The sequence below is a fragment of the Lithobates pipiens genome, unplaced genomic scaffold, assembly GCF_037356315.1.
Source record: "Lithobates pipiens isolate NorthernLeopardFrog02 unplaced genomic scaffold, aLitPip1_a1.2 Scaffold_1, whole genome shotgun sequence".
Lineage (NCBI taxonomy): Eukaryota > Metazoa > Chordata > Amphibia > Anura > Ranidae > Lithobates > Lithobates pipiens.
In genome coordinates, this window is record NW_027507685.1 from 189,943,107 (window position 1) to 189,962,274 (window position 19,168).

General features: G+C 42.8%; 1 protein-coding gene across 4 annotated transcripts in view; it reads right to left on the reverse strand.

Annotated features, from left to right (window-relative positions):
* Nucleotides 1-589: 589 nt before the first annotated feature.
* Nucleotides 590-19,168, reverse strand: part of FLNA (filamin A) — a 157,567-nt gene continuing 138,988 nt past the window's right edge. For all 4 annotated transcript variants that reach the window (XM_077479050.1, XM_077479048.1, XM_077479049.1 and 1 more), the window contains 10 exons: nt 17,881-18,033; nt 17,161-17,283; nt 16,212-16,478; nt 9,855-9,992; nt 9,505-9,620; nt 7,473-7,605; nt 5,707-5,883; nt 3,500-3,718; nt 2,647-2,850; nt 590-1,779 (listed from right to left, as the gene is read on the reverse strand). In XM_077479050.1, coding sequence (XP_077335176.1) covers nt 1,592-1,779; nt 2,647-2,850; nt 3,500-3,718; nt 5,707-5,883; nt 7,473-7,605; nt 9,505-9,620; nt 9,855-9,992; nt 16,212-16,478; nt 17,161-17,283; nt 17,881-18,033 — 1,718 coding nt within the window. In that variant the 3' untranslated portion in view covers nt 590-1,591. The remainder of the gene's footprint in view (nt 1,780-2,646; nt 2,851-3,499; nt 3,719-5,706; nt 5,884-7,472; nt 7,606-9,504; nt 9,621-9,854; nt 9,993-16,211; nt 16,479-17,160; nt 17,284-17,880; nt 18,034-19,168) is intronic.

The window sequence follows — 19,168 nt, forward strand, 5'->3', positions numbered from 1 at the left end:
CTCCACCCCAGTCTAAAGCCCTATTTATGGGCATTCTTGGGGGGTAGAACAATATGATGCAGGGCCGTGGGACAGAGCTGCCTGCTGCTCTTTGTATATGCAGGGTACAGGCTGCTCTATCAGTCACCACAGTGCTACTTACTGAATAATCATTAATTATAAATGAATGTCACATGAGATGCGGTCTGCAGTTGCTTGTAAACAAACAAAACACACAGCCCGCTTGTGAGGTTTTACCATTATGAAATAATCAATGCCCATTTATAACATTAGAAGATCCCTCAGAGCTAGAGAAGCACATTGTCAGACCAGGCTGATTAGCAACAGGGCAGATGTAAACAGGACTGAGTGCTCCATGCATCTGCATCCCTCCCCCAGGAGAGTAATACATTTTGAAGTGATAACTTAAACAATATAGAGATGTGCTGCATGGGTGGTGCACGCACTCACACTTCAAGTCCAAGTCAGTTGACGTGTGTAAGTAGTAAACCCAACCATTATGCAGCATGGCAAACCTGAAACAGCTGTCATTTGATTTTAATATGAAAAAAATTGAATTTAGCACTGCAAAATAAAAAAAGACAACAAATGAGGATTAAAAGCAGAACTTTATTGTTATTCATTAAGAGCAAAGTACTGTAGTCGTGCACAAAAACAAAAAAATAAAATAAAAAAACAAAAAAAATTCTTTATTTTAGAAAAAAGTGAAGTCAAGATTTGGTTAGCAAACCAATTGGAATGGCCTTTGGTAGGTGAACCGGCCAGCAACCCAATGAAGCATCTCAGGACAACATTAAAAACAGACAGATCAATAGAAGGGTGAAGGGAGACAGACCCCATCAAAAGAGGAGAGCTTCTCTGCTTAATGGAAAGGACAAAAATAGGACCAGCACAACTTTAGTGATCTGCAGTCTAAAGGTAGTGGTTGCGTACAATGTTTTTATCTACTGGAATGCTGTTACTTCTGAAACGCTAGAGCACTCCACAGGGTTTAGAAAAATATATATAAAAATACTAGCAAGAGACTTTGGGAGGAGTTTTAAAAGGCTACATACTTTAGTAAATCGATGCTTCATCAGGTCTCCTGCTCTCCCATTAAACCCTTATTGCCATCTAAGAAATCCCTTATCCCTTACAACAATTTAAAGGTAAGGCAGAACATGTAAACAATTACAAGGGGGCACTGTAGCACACGGGAGCATATGGTATACTGTACAAAGCAGCCCTTTGAGGGCAGGGGATGGCCCTTGACTTTTAGCAGCTATCTCCAAAAGAGGACTACAGAATTTTTCCTTAAAAAAGTGCCAGGTTCACCATAAAGCTGCTCTCCAGCATGACTGGCCATTCCTCTACCCTCACAATATGACCTAATGCACCCATTCACACTTTGCCCCTTCAGTGCCATAGGGGGGGGGGGTTAATATGGCCATTGCATAAACTCGGAACCAGCTAAGCAAGACCCCCAGACCCGAGCTGACCTCTGAAACCCTGTGATAGGGAGGTTGCAAGTAGGGCAGCTGTACATCGGACATGCACACAGGGGTAAGGGGGGGGTTTGGAGTCAGGACGAGGGGATATGTTGGGTGGTAGATTAAGGCACTGACACATGGTATGGGCTGCCTGGAATGTGCTCATCTCCCCATTTGACCACCAGGATGTAATCACCCTTGTCCTTCAGGAGGTACGTAACATTGTACAACCGGTTTCCAAGATGTTTAACCACAATCTCTTCACATGGGGTTTTTGGTCCATGAACCCCAACAAGCAGCATGTTGTTACCTAAGCGGGAAGAGAAATTCAGATGCATTAGTCAATAAAGGACCGAGCCGCTTTCTGAGCTTTGTTGTTTACAAGTTAAATACACTCTTGAAAAAAATAAAATAAAAAAAAAGCCCTTTATCAGCTATGGGCATAAATGACGTTTTGACATTGCTTCCACCCTGCAATGATATGGAGATGGTTGGGGCCATCTTTTCTTCACGCGTCTCCATGTCAGGCCACAAGGAGGATCCGATCAGACTGCCTCTGCTGCTTCAGACGGTAAGCGGCAGAGGGCACCGAAGCGTGGCGGGAGGGGGAGCCCCTCTCCTGATAAAAGTGTCCTCTGCAGCGGATTCGCTGCAATATCACTTATCTTAAACTGGACCGCTCACTGAAGAGGATACCGAGGTTATGGCAGCTAGCTGCTGCCACAACAACGATATTCCTCTTCACACAGCTGACGTATAATGGTGGTGGGAGGACCAAAAATACGCTTAAAATGGAAAAAATTTAAAGCACAGGCTGCCATTACTGAAAAGTGACCTTGCTGTTATGTGGGCCCCTTTATCCGCATGCAGTAGCTCAGAAAGCATTAAAAAGGTAAAGAACTCAGGATTCCTGAAAAGAAATGTCCTATTGGGTACACTATGCACCTAGTAGATTCAAGACACTTTGGTAGGTATCCTTATGATGGGAGAGATTTGCTTCCCAATACAAAAAAATACAAAAAATTAACAGCGGTCCCCGTTTTCCAAAATTGTAGAAAAACTTACATAGCACACATGACACAGCAAACTTGATTTAGTAATTCTAAACTTGGCAATACATTTTCCAGTTCCCCATTTTATTGCAAATGGCTTTTAAGGGTCTGCTGGACCAACTTACCAGCTTTGCTGCAGTCTACTGTGAATGAGTTCTTCTGGCCAACAAAGGCTTTGTTCAGACCAAGACCTTTTGCAACTACTTTGCTTGCATCCGATGACACTCTTGGCAATGCTCCTTGTTGTGTAGAGGCCTCTGATTTTGTGACAGAGTCTACAAACACTGAAGAGGACTCATGAAGGTTGTGGCTTGTTACCAAGCGAGGCCCTATGAGGAACCAGATAAGGCAACAGAAATAAGTAATCACACAAATACAATTAAAAAGCAGGTTATATACAAAATGTCAGATGCAGATTGTCCTCAATCTCTAAATATGGACAATAAACCATGCTCATATTTGAACAGAACCTTACCCATTACCAATAGTCCACACACACCTGAGAATGTCAAAGATGGTGCAAAAAAAAAAAAAAAAAAAAACCCCACTTCTCCCACAACTGTTCTTTAGAGTTGAAAAGAAAATAAGCTGCGCCGAGTGCACTATATAATGAGGCAAAAGCCTACTGTGCAAATATAGATAATGTGACAATACATACAATTCTATTATACCCCCAATAAATGGGGAAGTATATAAGATAAAATACATAAATAGTGTAATATATACTCTGCCCCACTGCTGTCTCAATGAGGGAGAGTACCAGAAAGCAGAGACCCTCGTGCATCACTGGATTGAGATGGGGCTCAAGTAAGCATTGGGCGGGGTTTCTGCACACAGGTTTTCTTCATCTTCATGAAGAACAACCTTCTGCCTTTAGAACCACTTTTATGCAGAGGATGCATTAAAGTGGTTCTAAAGGCTAGACTTTTCAAATATATTGCTTTTAATTTTCAGCACATTTAGAAAGTATTAACTTACCAGTAACTTTGGCTTTGAATGGGCTTCCCACAATGTGATAAGGACCACCATACTTTATTGAGATCAGGTAGCTGCCAGGAGCCATTGGAGTATACGTGACCTTGTAGCCTTCTGCACATTCTTGGCAATCCATTTTGACCTTAGACGGACCATCAATTGTAACAGTCAAGGCCCCAGCACCTGCATTTGTGGTGTTGACGATAAACTCTGCAGCATTTCCTAAGAGGACAAAAAAAAAAAATTGGCTAATTATACCCAATATACACAACATTCTGCAATTAATCCATGCAATGATGATGCAATTGGGGGGGGGGGGGGGGGTAGGAGGAATACAAAATGAGCTGCACACCCAAACAGTAAAAATTCCTGTGGCAGATTCTCTTGCCCTAGTAGAAGATTAAAACCTATTTGTTACTATGGATGGTTGCCTTACTTTTCTCCAAATTCGCTTGCTTTAGTTCATACATCTAAACTTGAATAGCTGTGCAGAATGGATGTAAGCCCAAGGTCTAGAAAGAATTCTAACCAATGAGTTGAGCGCCTGCATATAGTTTTTTTAGGCTACATACACCCAAGACACTTCTTGGCTACTTTACCCTTAACCCTCAGGGGGAGAAAAAAAAAAAGTGTTTACCAGCAAACTGCAATGTGACACGGTTCCCCAATTGCATATTCTACAGTATGAACTCTCAAATCAATAATTTACTGCCTAATTTACTAAGTACCAGCCTGAAGATTAGTGTAGGGTGGGTACTCCTGCGCTAAAAGGAATTTGTGATGTATACAAAGTAATGGGTGCTGCATACACCGTATGGACCAAACTCGTGTCCAAATTTGTGTAGTATGTGAAGGGAGGGGGGTGGTGTTGCGCTACCTCTAGTATATTTTTTGGTAGAACATACCCTGCGGACAACACAAACTCCGTTGTGATATACTCATTACGGCCAAGCTTATCTCAATACAATAGGAAGGTTCCGATCGAATTAACCGACGAAAGAGCAATGATCACCATAGACACTATATACATGGTCTACAAGAACATGGCCGCCTCATTCATTCCTATGTGATCCACAACAAAATGGCCGCCGTAAAATGCAATTAGCTGAGCCTATATAAATCTACTACATTTCCCACAAGCCTCATCCCTGTTGAAGTCACGTGCCGTGACGTAATGTGTAGGACCCGAGGCTAACTAAGACACCAGAACAGACGCTCAGGCATTGAGATACGAGCTCGGCGCTCGTTTATACAACGCTTTTTTATGCTACAGAAATGTGAGTGTTTTTTAACAAATTTAAATAAAAGTACCTTTTCCATTCAAAATACTACACCATGGTGGGCCTGTTTTATCTCTTTTAAATGCATATCGAGAATGATATGATCCGAGGCACCCAGTGAAAGAGGGGGAAGAAAAGGATTACTCCCACCCCTCTCTCCCCCCCATCCCCCTGGCTCCACTTAAAAGTGAATGAAAGTCCAGGATTGAACCGAGCTGAAGGGACTCTCCCCTCCTCCTAAAGATTACTCTGCTATACGCTGTATACCTTACAGCAGTAAGGTAATCACCCATTTTTTCCACGCGTGTCTAGGACACTGAAGATCTGATTTATTTTCTGCACTTAATGGCACAGTGTCACTATAATACCAAGATAGCTATACATAGTGTTCCAGCGAAGCACCTTTGCATGTTTGCACCAATATTTGCACACTGGATCAAGGACTAAAATTCAATACCGCACTTTATATTTATGTAGCTAGTCGAATTATTTGTATATACGTTACTTATATATCTTGAGTCAATTTTGCTTTATTCGTTTGCAATCTATCACTTTTTGAACCATTCACCTATATTTTATATATATATATATATATATATATTGCACAAGTGATATAGTCACCTTTAGCTATAATTTTATTTTTTTTGCTGTTTAGAGATTGTTTACTGTGTCTCTCGTTGTTCTAAAACTATTATGCGTTTTTAAACATACCTATTCAATTTATTCAATTAAAGATCATTCACTGATTTTTTTTTTGCACTTAAATGCACTTTATCGTTTATTGCTGGATATATAACTAATATTTTGGCAATACCGTGGTAATATACCAAAAAATATACTAGAGGTAGCGCAACACCACCCCCCTCCCTTCACAGCCTGAAGATTCATTTAAGGGTGACACAAAAACAACTGGAACCAAGCAAGTCTTACCAGTGGTGCCACCTTCTAATCCAGCACCATAAGCAGACACCATTCCTGGATCACCAGCCTGGCTAGGATCTCCAACACGGATTTTGAAGGGGCTGCCAGGGATGTGAGAGCCATTGAACTTGACATCGACAAGATAGAGACCATTCTCACGAGGAATAAAGCGTACAGCGTATTTATCTGAGAGAATACAAAACACAGGAGCTCAATGATCATATTGTAAAGGCTGTCACAGTAGCGACAGATTAGCAGCAGACTAATATACAACCATTACAAGATAAAAATCTACTTTTGTGAAATAGAAGGAACCCTGCTAGTGCAGGAAGATTTAAACTAGGGGTTCTTATCTGTGTTGGAAATATGGCACAAAATTATGAGGGCATGGAACTAGATTTCTACTTTTTTTTTTTTTTTAATAAGAAGTTAACCACCGTCAGGACACTAACCAATCTGACCACTCAACAGAAGTTTTCCTGCTTCCTGATGTTGGCAATTGATACATTGGTGTGTTTGGAGAGAACCGTCAATAACTGGACCTCTACACCATATTTTAATTGCACAAAAGACAGCAAAAAACTAAACCCCAACTTCCGTTTTGTGATTTCCCATTTTTGTCTTTAAAAAGCAAAACCAAGGTTTTTGCCATCTTTTAAGAATAAGTTCAATGTTTTTTTGCTAGTAAACCAAGTGCTTTTTTTTCCTAAGCAGCCTGCAGAGCATTGCACCTGGGATCATTTCGGGTGCAGTGTCCAGCTCCTGTAGACTCTAAGGATAGCAGTCTGCTCAACTTGTACAGGAAGGCTGTTACCTGAGAGCAGCTAGATCAACAGACTATGGTTTCTCACAAGCACCCTTACAGCTCAATGAAAAATTACAAGCCGTCAGCTGCAATGGGCACTTGTATGCAATTTACAGGAAGGAATGCTGCAGCCATGTGTGCAAAGCCCCACTGTTTTCAAATAATGACAGCGGGTGCAGAGAGAAGATCCCCAGTCCACTGCAGATGCTGGAATAGGTTACATGTTCCACCCTAAAAACAGGTGGAACATGTAACCCATTCCAAAGTGAACTAATCCTTTAATGTCATACATACCTGTTAGGATTGGTTATAGGAATGTTTCAACATGGTGAAAAGCATATTTGGCAACCCACTGGGGGTTTGTAACTGAAAAAGGGTTTAAGAACCCCTGCCTAAAAAAAAAAGCATTATACAGACATGCCATCTGCTTTTTAAAGTTGGCAATACACATTTGAGGAAATTCAGCAGGTCCCTGCTGGACTGATCCATTTCAGTGTGTGCGCGCTCCTCAACAGAAATCCATTATCAAATTGGAAAAGGTTTCTCAGTGACTGCAGCCAATACAAGGTCCAGGGCAGGGGAAAGGGATTCCTCCACACACCCAGTTTGTGTAGATGGAGAATTCAGTTTTTATTTTAATTCTTAATGAAAAACTGACCATGTTTGACAGCTTTAATAGTATTATGAATGTTATCCACTGGACTGAATTTAGACCAGTTGGACACGGACATTAATCTTTCAACATTTTTCAGAAGACTAAATGTCCATTGTCCCTACTGGTGGTAGTCACTAGGAGCAGGAGGGAATCTCACTTCTATAGTTACACTTCTCACACTGTATTGTTATTGCTAAACAGGAATACAAAAAAAAAAAAAAAAAAAAGTCTAACCATCACCACTTGTCCAGAACTAGAAGCATTTAAATGTAAAGTCTTAGCACCACCAATATCAGTGCACCCATATAGGCTCACCTTCATCGATTTCCGTCACCCAGCACTCCTCCAAAGCCCCAGAAGGACTGTGAACTTTGGCATCTAGAACTCCTTTGGCACCATTAAGACTTACTGCAAAAGAGGCTGGTTGGTTGACCTTTAACCCTGACTCCTAAAAGCACATTACAGAGTTTAGAAGAAAAAAAAAAGCAATGGGGATTAAAGTTTGACAAGATAGACTGGCAAAACAATCACAGGCTTGATACTCACTTGACCCAGCCTGGTTTAAAAAGGGAAAGGACTTTGTTTCAGGAGAACCTGACAGTGGCATACTGTATGCAAGGAAAGCAACATCACAAGACTTAGAAGCTCATGGTTTAAATGGTTCGAGACTACATAGTTTGACTGAATTAGGATTCCAGTTTTGCCCCACCAGCCAACTATTTTCTGCTGCTGGGGCACAGAAGCAATAGGTCATTGAACTGACCACCTCAGGATTTGATACAATATGTCAATAAGGGGCAAAGTATAACTGGACATTGCTATCAAAAACCAAAGGCACCAAGTCTGCCTCTTGTTGTGAAAGTCAACTGAATAGAAACAAATACTAGTTTACAGTAAAGGCCCGCACATATTTTAGCAAAGAAAACTGATCAATGCTTCAGATATAATATCACTACTACATTTAATGTGCTCAAACAGGCAAATTTTAAAATGGACCAGATTCTGAGAAGTTGATTTGGTATAGTTCAGTCAACCATGTTACTAATGTAGTTTATGAAGTGATGATTGAATCAAGCAAGCATGAAGAGAAAATGAAGACAATGGAATGTGCTTCCAGTCACAATAAGCCACAGTCATGGTTCAGATCCTCTCCCCCTTTAAACACAGGCAACAGGCTACAATGGTGAAGTCAGGGCCTGTTTGAAGCCTTTAAGAAAGACACGAGAAAAACACATGAGAGCCTCCTGAGTCAGCTGGTGAGGAAGGTAAAGGGGAAAAGGGGAAGGACCCATCAGGATAGAAATATGGCAGCTACCACTGCTGACCTTTTAAAAAAAGGGCCAAGCTCCTAGGTATTCTTATCACAACTGGAGAGTCACCCAGCCAGTATACCATGCATCTAAAGTGTGGAGACACCAAAATATGCAAATATTGGTTACCTACCAAGTACTGATAAAAGGATTAGGTGGACCATCATAAAGCCTGCACCTTTACAAGTCCTCAAAGCTCCATTATTTGTCATCTCAGAGGTTCTAAAGGAACAAGGAAGTTTCTCCTTACAAAAAGTAGGCTGTTCAAAAATTTAAAGCCCCCACCTCAACATCCACAGAAGAGCAAAGGGCTGTGTGAAGCCTGAGCTCTTATTTAAAGTGACCTGTATATTATTGGTTAAGGAGACGCTGCTAATGTTACCCATTGGTTCTAGGAATATTACCTTTAGCACCCTCTCCTTAGTTTGACTACTGTCAAGAGCTGTTATTCCTTAATAGCCCACCTCAAGTGGAAAGACTTAGGGAAAGTAGTCAAATGGGCTGAAACAATGCGGAACTACCCTTCCTTCAGATTGAATCAGATTTAGATGAAATTTTACTGGGTTTCTACTTAAACACAAATGCTGCAAAAGCTGGTAGCAGCTTCACTAAGTTTTTTGGTCAGGAGGCACAAACTTAGTGCTGTAAATGCAAGCAGCCAAGCTTGTTAATGTACATAAATACTGTAGTTTCAGAGGCATTTAATACAAATGAATTAAAGAGCCCTTCAAGGCTACCAAATCACCAGCTAAAGGATCCTGTTCAAACAAGGGGTTTATGGCATGGATGAACCCCTGTGTTACTACATAGTAGCACTAATGTTGGATGTTGTTTAGAGTAATGGTCCTTGCAGAGCACCTACTGCAATTAGTCTTATGGAAGCAAGTCTTGGGCAGGCCACCTCAAGACCTGGCAACAAAAGCCCCTAACTCCATGTAATCAAACTGCAAAAAAAGGGAAGGGGAACAATGACAGCTGCTCAGGAGGCAATTTCTCTGCCCAATCATTAAGGGCTGAGGTTTTTCCCAGTGCCTCACCTGAAGACTAGAAACAGTGAGTCGGCGAGCGTCATCTGAAGTGGAGCCCACTGGAACCACAAATGGACTGTCCGGGATGTGTTCATCGTTAAACTTGACAGACACTTCATAATCTCCTGGAAAACAAAAGCACATTGAGCAAGTTACTTTCCAAGCTGTCTGCAATGCGTAAAACAGATGAGATGTAGCCAATTATGGGTATGCCTTGACCTGCACATAAACTGTAAATCACACATTTCATAGAGAAAATCTTGAGTCCCAATTTTAATTTGTTTAAGTCACAATTTGCAGTCAACTTTTTAATACAGAAGGATGTGTATAATGTATAGTATTTTCAGAGTAGTAAATACCTGGCTCCTGCACAATATAGGACACTCCACAAGATCCATCTTTTCTGTCTTCAAATGCAATTTCAGCTTTGCTGGGTCCTTCCACAGCAATGGAGAGACCTCCAGCCCCAGCTTCTCGTGTCCAAATACTGAACTCCGCTGCAAAAAAATTGACATGTGACCAAAGAGGACCATCAACACATAGATAGCCGTGTAACATTCATACAGAATCTATTAAGTTCTAATTTACTCCAATAATCACCTCTAAATATTTAAAAGATCAAAGCCCACTCCTGACACAGTCCACCCATTTTCTCCTTGTGTCAAGGACATTTACAAAGGTTTATCATGTGAAACAGAAATGGCTCAATACCAGTTTACATTGCATCAGATTTACACAAGCCTTCAGATGAAGCAGAGGCCAGTGTGAATCCAGTTTTTGGACTATTTTGTTTTTAAGATGCAACTAAAGCCTTTTATACAGCCAAGGGAGGTGCCATCTTTGCCTCTGACCTACAATTGTCAAGGTGCTATGCCACAAGCCACCTGAAGGCTTGACATTTTGGTTAGAGGGCAAGCATAAGCACACTAGTAACATCACCCAAGGCTTGAGAGCCAAAATAAGCACAATAGTACCACTTAAAAATGCCTTGAATCTAACAGTTTTTGGAAACCCTTAAAAATAGGATTTTTATAATAGCTTACTTGTAAAATCCTTTTGTTTTGAGTTACATCACAGGACAGACTCAATGATACCCTATAACCCATCAGTAATTACTAAGTGATTGGACACTGGCACACCCTAGACAGGAAGTTCAATACCCCCATATAACCCCTCCCCCTACTGGAGATACTTATATTGCTTTGCTACAAAACTGAGGTATTAGAAGAGGGGAGGGACCTCTGTCCTGTGATGTACCTCAAAAGAAAAAGGATTTTACAGGTAAGCTGTTATAAAAATCCTATTCTCTCTCGTACATCACGGGACACAGACTCCGTAATTACTGATGGGATGTCCCAGAGCAATGCTATCTGAGGGGAGGGGAACCACACAACATAGGGTGAAATCAGACCTGAGGACCCTGTACCGCTGCAGCACACTACACCCAAAGGCGATGTCCTTATGCCTTCTCACATCCACCTGATAAAATTTGGTGAATGTATGGATTGATGACCAGGTTGCAGCCTTGCAGATTTGAGCCATGGAGGCCTGGGGATACACCGCCCATGAAGCACTAATAGCCCTAGTGGAGTGCTCCTTGATCTGAAAAGGCAGCATCTTTTGCTTCAAACCATAAAGCTTGAACAATTACTTGTCGCACCCATTTAGCAATGTTAGATTTTGATGCTACCTGTCCTTAGGACCCTCTGGCAATACGAACAGAACATCCGTTTTGCGAACCTGAGCCATCGCTTCTAGATAGGCTTTGACTGCTCTCACTACATCAAAAGAATGTAGTGACTTCTCTTCCGTAGAACAGGGTTTTGGAAAAAAGGAAGGCAGAATAATATCTTTGTTTAGATGAAAACCTGAGACCACCTTCGGTAGAAAACTAGGATGAGGGCATAACACCACTATCCTTGTGCATTATCAGATACGGTTCTTCACAAGAGAGGGCCACCAATTCTGATACTCTTGGCAGAAGAAATGGCCAAAAGAAAGATTAATTTCCCTGTCAACAGAACTAAGGGAATTTGATGCATCGGTTCAAAAGGCTGCTTCTGTAAAGCTGACAGAACCAAATTCAAATCCCAGGGGTTCAGAGGCGCCCTAACTGGAGGATTAAGGTGTATTAGCCCTTGTATAAAGCTTCGGACCAAAGAATGCGAAGCAAGTGGACGTTGAAACAGAACCGATAAGGCAGAGACTTGGTCCTTGATGGTACTCAAGGCCAGTTTCATCTCCAACCCATTTTGCAGAAATTCGAGGATTACCGCCATCTTCACCATTTCTCCATACCAAGCTCTTCTAGGACATGCTGGGGCCACCAGAAGTGCCGACCTTTTCCTGCCTGATCCTGCAAAGCAGTCTTGGCAGTAGCAGCATAGGAGGGAACGCCATAAATCAGAACTGATGCCATGGAGTGACCAACGCATCTGTCCCGCATGCAAGAGGATCCCTCATTCTTGACACAATGAGGTCGACGTTGTTGAACCTGGACGCAAAGATCTACATCCAGACCCCCCCCCCCCCCCCCCATCTCTGGCATATGGCCAAAAAGAAGTCGGGGTGAAGAGACCATTCCCCTGGGACTGTTGGTGGCTCAAGTAGTCCGCCTGCCAGTTCTCTACCCCCGGAATGAAGACTGCTGATATGCATGGCACATGTCTTTCTGCCCAGATTAAAATCTGGTTTACTTCTTCCTGAGCTGCACGACTCTTGGTGCCCCCTTGTTGATTGATATAAGCCACTGCTGTGGCATTGTCGGACTGGATCCTGACCGGGCAACACTGCAACCTGAGTGTCCAGGCTTTTAGTGCTAGATACGCCGCACGGATCTCCAGAATGTTGATAGGCAAGGCCCTCTCGGTCCTGGACCATCTCCCTTGGACAGTCGACTGATCCAGGACTGCCCCAACCCGAAAGACTGGCATCTGTTATCACTGTCCAGGTAACTGGTAAAAAGGATTTTCCTTTCCGCAGTTTTTCGGGTATCAACCACCAGCTGAGGCTCCGACATGTTGTAGGGGACAGATGCATCAGAAAATCTAATGCCTGAACCTTCGTGTTCCAGGCCGATAGGATACTGTTTTGCAGTAGCCTTGAATTAGACTGAGCATAGGGAACTGCTGCGAATGAAACCACCATCTTCCCCAACAACCTCATACATCATACAATGATGAATAGAAGGACCCTTCTTTGCCCTGACTACCTGAATCCGTTTTCTTATAGCACTGATCTTTGCTTAGGGTTGGAATACCCTCTGCTGGGCTGCATCTATGACCAGACCCAAATACTCAAAGTCTTCTTACTGGTTTTAATGAAGACTTCTCCAAGTTGGGGACCCAACCTAGGCATTCCAGGTAGTTGATTGTGGTGACCAAATTTTGGTCCAGGCGGGCTACTGACCGGTCTACCAAGAGCAAGTTGTCTTGGTATGTCATTATCGTTATACCTTGGGCCCTTAATCTGGCCAGAGGAGGGGCCAAGATCTTTGTAAACACCCGAGGTGCAGTAGCTAGCCCGAAAGGCAGAGCTACAAACTGAAAGTGGCGTTTTTCTACTTCGAAACGCAGGGATTTTTGATGATCAGGGAAAATACATGCAGGTACGCATCCTTGATGTCTATTGATGTCAGAAGTTCCTCGTAGGATGGAGACTACCGATCGGGTCGATTCCATGCGAAAGGACCGTATTTCTGGGAAAGCAGTTTGGATCTTTGAGCTCTAGAATGGGTCTGACATCTCCGTTTGGCTTCGGTACCATGAAAAGGTTTGAATAAAACCCTATTCCCTGCTCTTGCATGGGAACTACCATGATAACTTTTTGCGACAATAGTTGCTCCAAAATGCTGGGATTTTGCTCCAACGCTAGGAGAGACTTTTTTCTCAGGGTACATTTGATCTGGAAAAACGGGAATTCTCTGAATTCTGGTTTGTAACCTAGAGTTATTGTGGAGACCACCCATTTGTACCAAAATTTCTCCTGCCAGAGCCCTGAGAACTTTAGTAGTCTTGCCCCCACTCGAGTGAGTGGGGGCGCCCCTTCATAAGGGGGTCTTAGCATTTTGTCTTGAAGACCTTCTCCCCCAAGACTTTTGTCCCTGGGGTTGACTGAGTTTTAACCTTAGAGCTTGACGGAGGAGGCCGTCGTGACTGCCTGGAGGCTGATGCCCCTGGCACTGGAGAAAGCACCCGTTTAAAGGAGGGATGTTTATTCCTTTTGACTGGTAAAAGGTGCTTTTCCCACTAGAGATCCTTTGGATATAATTGTGCAAGTACTCTCCAAACAGTTTTGCACCACGAAAGGGAAATCCCGCCAGGAGTTTCTTACATGGCGATTCGGCTGACCAATTTTTCAGCCACAAGATTCTACACGTGTACCAATCCAAGCGTAAGGCGAGAGGTCTGAAGGATAGAATCCGATAGCATCAACAGCAAAACACAAAGCCGCTGGTAGGTTGGCTAACCCCTGGGCTTGCTGTTCAGGTAAGGCTTTAAGCACCTATTTAACATGGGCTCTCAATTATTGACAGACTCCAATTGCTGCCACTGCAGGTTGTGCTACTGAACCTGCCAAGGAGAAAATAGGAATTCCATTTTCTTATCAGTTGGATCCCTAAGCATCTGAGCGTTGTCAACAGGACAAGTCAGGCTTTTGTTTACGGAGGAAATGGCAGAGTTAATAGCTGGTATACCCCACATCTTAGTAAATTTTTCCTCCATAGGATAAAGTGTAGAAAACTTTAGGAGGAAAAAAAATGTTTATCTGGGTGATCCCACTCAGAATAGATAAGCCTTTCCAGCAAACCATAAACAGGAAAAGCATGTGCAGTTTGGAGGAGGTTTCAGTGAACCCAGAGAAGTGTGTTCTTTAACCAACTCAGGTACGGGTAACTTAAACGTGGAATGGACCAATCCAGCAAGAATTTGCACCAACATTTTCTCATCCTGAGAAGCTGGAGAGGGCCCTTCTCCACTAGATTCCTCAGAAGTGGAATCAGTTTCCTCCCGATCCTCTGAGGGGGATTCCTCTCCTTTATCCCAGAGTTACTCACTCTGAGGGTTCTGGGTGACAGAGGGGGGCCTAGTGCGCTTTCTTCCGAGTGAAGATGCGATTAAGGCCACTAATCTTTCCTCTAAACCGTTTATGGTTGAGGAAAAAAAATCTCCTGTGTAATGTACACAGGGGCTGAAGTGCCAGAAACAGCTGCAGCCCCTGACTCCGACAGCTCTCCCTGGCCAGGCTCCCTGGGTCCTGCAGGGGGGTCCTCAGAGCCTGAAGGGGACCCCCCCTTAGAGCCCCTATTCTTCAGGGTACTTGTACCTCTTTTACCCATAGTGCAAAGCAACAAAAGGTAGAGGTACCTCAAAAAAAACGAGCAGAGTTGTTCAGAAACTGCCGCTGCTACCAAGACTCAGTCTGGTGCCTGGGAATGCCTGCGTCTCCCACACTCATGTGCCTGTCAGCTCTGTGTCCCTCCATAGGCTGTGTGCATCTGAAAAAGTGCACTTTAAAGCCTGTGTAGCCTAGTGCTCCGCCCCCACCTCCTCCGACAACTTCTGCGTGCCCCCCCTAGTTTTTAAAAATGAGCGTTTCCTGCGTGAGCAGAGGTCTAACTCTGCTGGCAAGCATGGAGGGGAGGCTGGCACAGAGAAGGGCTGGTGGAAGTGAAGCCGCTGTAATGGCGGCAGCGGGAGGTGGGGTATATTACCACTCTCTGCCCAGGCCTGTCTCAGCCCCCCAAAACCGTGGAGGGGGAATCCCAGAAGGAAAAAAAAAAAAAAAAAAAAAAAAAAAAAAAAAAAAAAAAAAAAAAAAAAAAAAAAACTTACCTTCATCCTTCCTGGAGCATGGCTGGAGGAGCATAGAGCATGGACACCAAACAGAGATCAGGCATGAAAAGTATGTGCTCTTGGCAGCCCCCTGGTGGTTACTATAGGTATAGCATACATTTACTTAATTTTTTGGAGTCCCCTTACCTTATCAAGCTGCAGGGTCTGAACAGACCCAATCTTCACCTCTCACGGTGGGCTCTGTTAGGAAAAAACCTTCAGAGACTGGGGGCCCCTTGAATAGGGGTATCTGCAGTTCTGGGCCCCTAAAGCACCCTGCCAGGAATATGGCTGAAAAAAACGAATACTGGATCCCAGGGTCCAGCTCTCTAAAAAGAGAAGCGTTACAAGTAAAACCTTGTTTCTTCGGAGGCTGGCAAAAAAACTCTAGGGTGTACTCTGTCTAGGGCGTGCCAGTGTCCAATCACCTAGTGATACCCTATAACCCATCAGTAATTACTGAGTCTGTGTCCCGTGATGTACGAGAAAAAGTGGAAATAATCCACAGATTTAACCGTCCATGCTTGGTATTTTAAAACCACCATTTTAAGGCTTGCAATTGCCAACTTGTCAAAGTAAATGAAGCAAAGTAGTGAACTCCTGCAACTAGATTTCAGTTTGGAAAAGATCAGTAAATGCTGACTAGCTGTTATGGTTTGCAGCATCAAGTCCAAGGTGGAATCCTAACAAATTAGTCATTCCATAGAGACCAGTATGTAATCAGTTTTGTAAGGAGCAGTTCTGAATTGACTGTACTGGCTGTAACAGATATTCATATTTAAAAATGCATGCAACTACATTGGTCAGAGCAAAACTGACACTTCCATATCTAGGTCCTTGTTCAATACATACATAATGCATTAGACTAAATGTGCAGCATACCTGGGGTTCCAACCTCTGCTCTCTCCAATCCAGGCCCACCAGCTCGCACCTTGTGTGCTCCTCCTTCACCCAGAGGCCCTACAGTGAACTGGAAGGGACTGCCTGGCACGTGCTGGCCCTTATACTTTACACTGACCGTGTGAACTCCCATCTCCTTTGGAACAAATCTGATACAGTAGGTGTTGTTCTCGCCCTCCATGATTTCTGCATCATGGATCTTGCCAGATGGACTAGTGACCTGGGCAGTCATGTCATGAATGCTGATTTCTGAGAGAAAGGGGGAAAAAAAAAATTCAATAGTTCTCCAGAAACTAATTGTGAATAAATAAAAATTTTGCAATATTCCCTCTGTCCTAGTTCAGACTGAAAGCCAAGTCAAAAATCACCATGCCATATAACTGGTTAAATTTCAACTTCCCAGCATGCTCCCTTTAACCTTCCTGCATAAAAAAAAAAAAAAAATCTGCGTTTCTCGAGTCCCGGTTGGGAACTTTAAAGTTGCATATTTGAATAGTTTTCCAAACTGAGCACAGGCAGCATTATGTAATACGCATTTAAAAAAATTAAATAAAAAAAAACACTCCAGCTGGCAACCATATAGTGCACTGTTCCACTTATAGGGGCAGAATTACACCTAGACATAGTACTTTATTTTACCATTACCAAAGTAGCATCAGAATTAGTGGCTGCAAAATATTAACTGCATTTTATAAAGTAATGAAAGGAACTGTACAATTCCCAAATAGAAGCAGCAAAAAACTCCCTCACATAGGACATATTGCTGCTCATAACCCACTGCATATATTTACAAGAGTTAAATTGATAAAATAAATAAAAAGGACTCTGTTCCCCTAAAACTATGTTGACCCCAATATTTGTTAGGAACAGGTTTTATGTTAAACTGCATGGCACATACACCAAAAGTTCACTTTGTTCAGTCATCTCTTACCAGGTATTTTCAGACTGAGGTCACACTGACTGCCAATGTTGGCAACAGATGGTGCTGTTCTCCTGCGGGTGATGCTCTCCTTCATCCTTCCCTCACCTGTCACTTTGACGCAGAATGGACTGCCTGCAAAACAGAAAAATCCAACAAAGCAAGAGTCAGTAACAATAACCTGTAATGTCGCAAAATACTCAAAGTCTGACCGGAGGCTTTCAGAACACTGCTTGATGACTCTGCAGAACTTATGGAATAGGTGAAACTGCCATCTTTGCAGCGCAAAGATGGCTCAGACAGGGACTATCAAATATCCCCCATTGCCTACCGCTTCCCTTGAAGTTTAGGAGATAACTATATATGCGGCCGATGTCATCAGCGCATGTGCATCGAAGAAACGGCCTGCTGGTGCCGGTTTTATTCAGGACTTGTGCTATGAACGGCAGCGCCCACACATGCACGGGAATGTCATTGTGGCACCAGCCAATCACAGCACCCAAACCCAGAAGCAACTCTGGTGAAACATGGTGGGCGTCTACTCAATGAGCTAGTACGCGATGCACTCATTATGCTCTTTGGGGGGGGGGGGTGGAGGGGGTTCAGCGGCTTACCCCTAATGTTTTAAATAGAATAGAAATCAAAATGTAAAATTAAAAAGTAGATTACATAAAATACTATTTAACAAATGGTTTAAAATGTAAAGTATCCCTCAAAGATAAAGTACAATACCTGGCACATGCTGATCAGCAAACTTTATATTGATGATATAGTTTCCAGGCTCTGTTGGGCAGTATGTAACTTTGCAGGTGCCATCTTCCAGATCCTCTGTGTTAATATCGACTTTGCTGGGCCCTTCAATAGACAAACTGAGGCCACCATAGCCTGTGACAGACAAATGGATCAGCACAAACTAGAACATAAATATCAGCTATCAAATCATACCATCAACGGTTCCCGACTAAGCAGCAGCCTTTGCAATGGGTCAAGCTTTTGCCAGTACAACTAAAACGCATTAAACAAAAAGTATTCAAAGCTTCTATTGCTCAACAAGTGCCTGAATTATAAAGGGTTCTATCCCAAAAACATCAAAGGACCATGGGTTCATATCAATAAGCACACCACCACTAAAGTTGTGCACGCTCCTATATTCATATACATGCAAGAGCTACTCTGGTGCCAGTACTACCACCTCCCCGGGTCTATAGCAAGATATACCCTGGCTCCCCTTCCCCTAGATAGTGTCCTGAAGTCTACTACTTTGGGCCTTATATCCTTCAATACAAAGCAGCATAACATCTGCCAATAATCATATTTTAGGACAGTCACACTTTTTGCATTCCCCAATTTTAAATTGCCGATTTTATACAACAGGCAACTGAAAAAAAAAATTCCCATGTCACTTTTCTAGATAGATTTACAAGTATTTAATGTAACTATATAAAGCAGTGCGAATGGTCTCCCAACTGTGGCCCTTTGCCTGCCGTTATCTTGCCACAACGATGGGAGATATTTTACCCCCACTAATGCAAGGACATGATCTACTCCTGCTGACCAGTTTGACCCACCTGAAGGACACTAAACTGACCCCCATTGTTTAAAAAGTTTGAAGACCCCTGGTATAAAGCCTTACTAAATGCAATTATAAGTTTGGCACATATTTAACTTTGCCATTGAGCATGTAAACCCAGTTCGACATAAAATGAAGCAATTACAGCCTTTCATTGGGCTTCCAGACAATATTTTGAGAGCTGGCAGATAATTTTACTTTTAGACAGCTAATATGACAAACTGATTTCTATTTAACAAATCAAAGTCCTGGCCATGTCAGTATCTTCCAAGTTACTGACACGAATTAAATATGTTGCAGGTGAAGCCATTCATAATTTGCATACTGTACCAAATAAGTGGATTCAGTCCAATAGATCAGAATGACAGCCAGGCATCAAGCATTTTCAGGAGATTAGCACCATGCGGCCTCCATGCCTCAGTACAATTTCCTTCAAAGATGCCAGGTCCT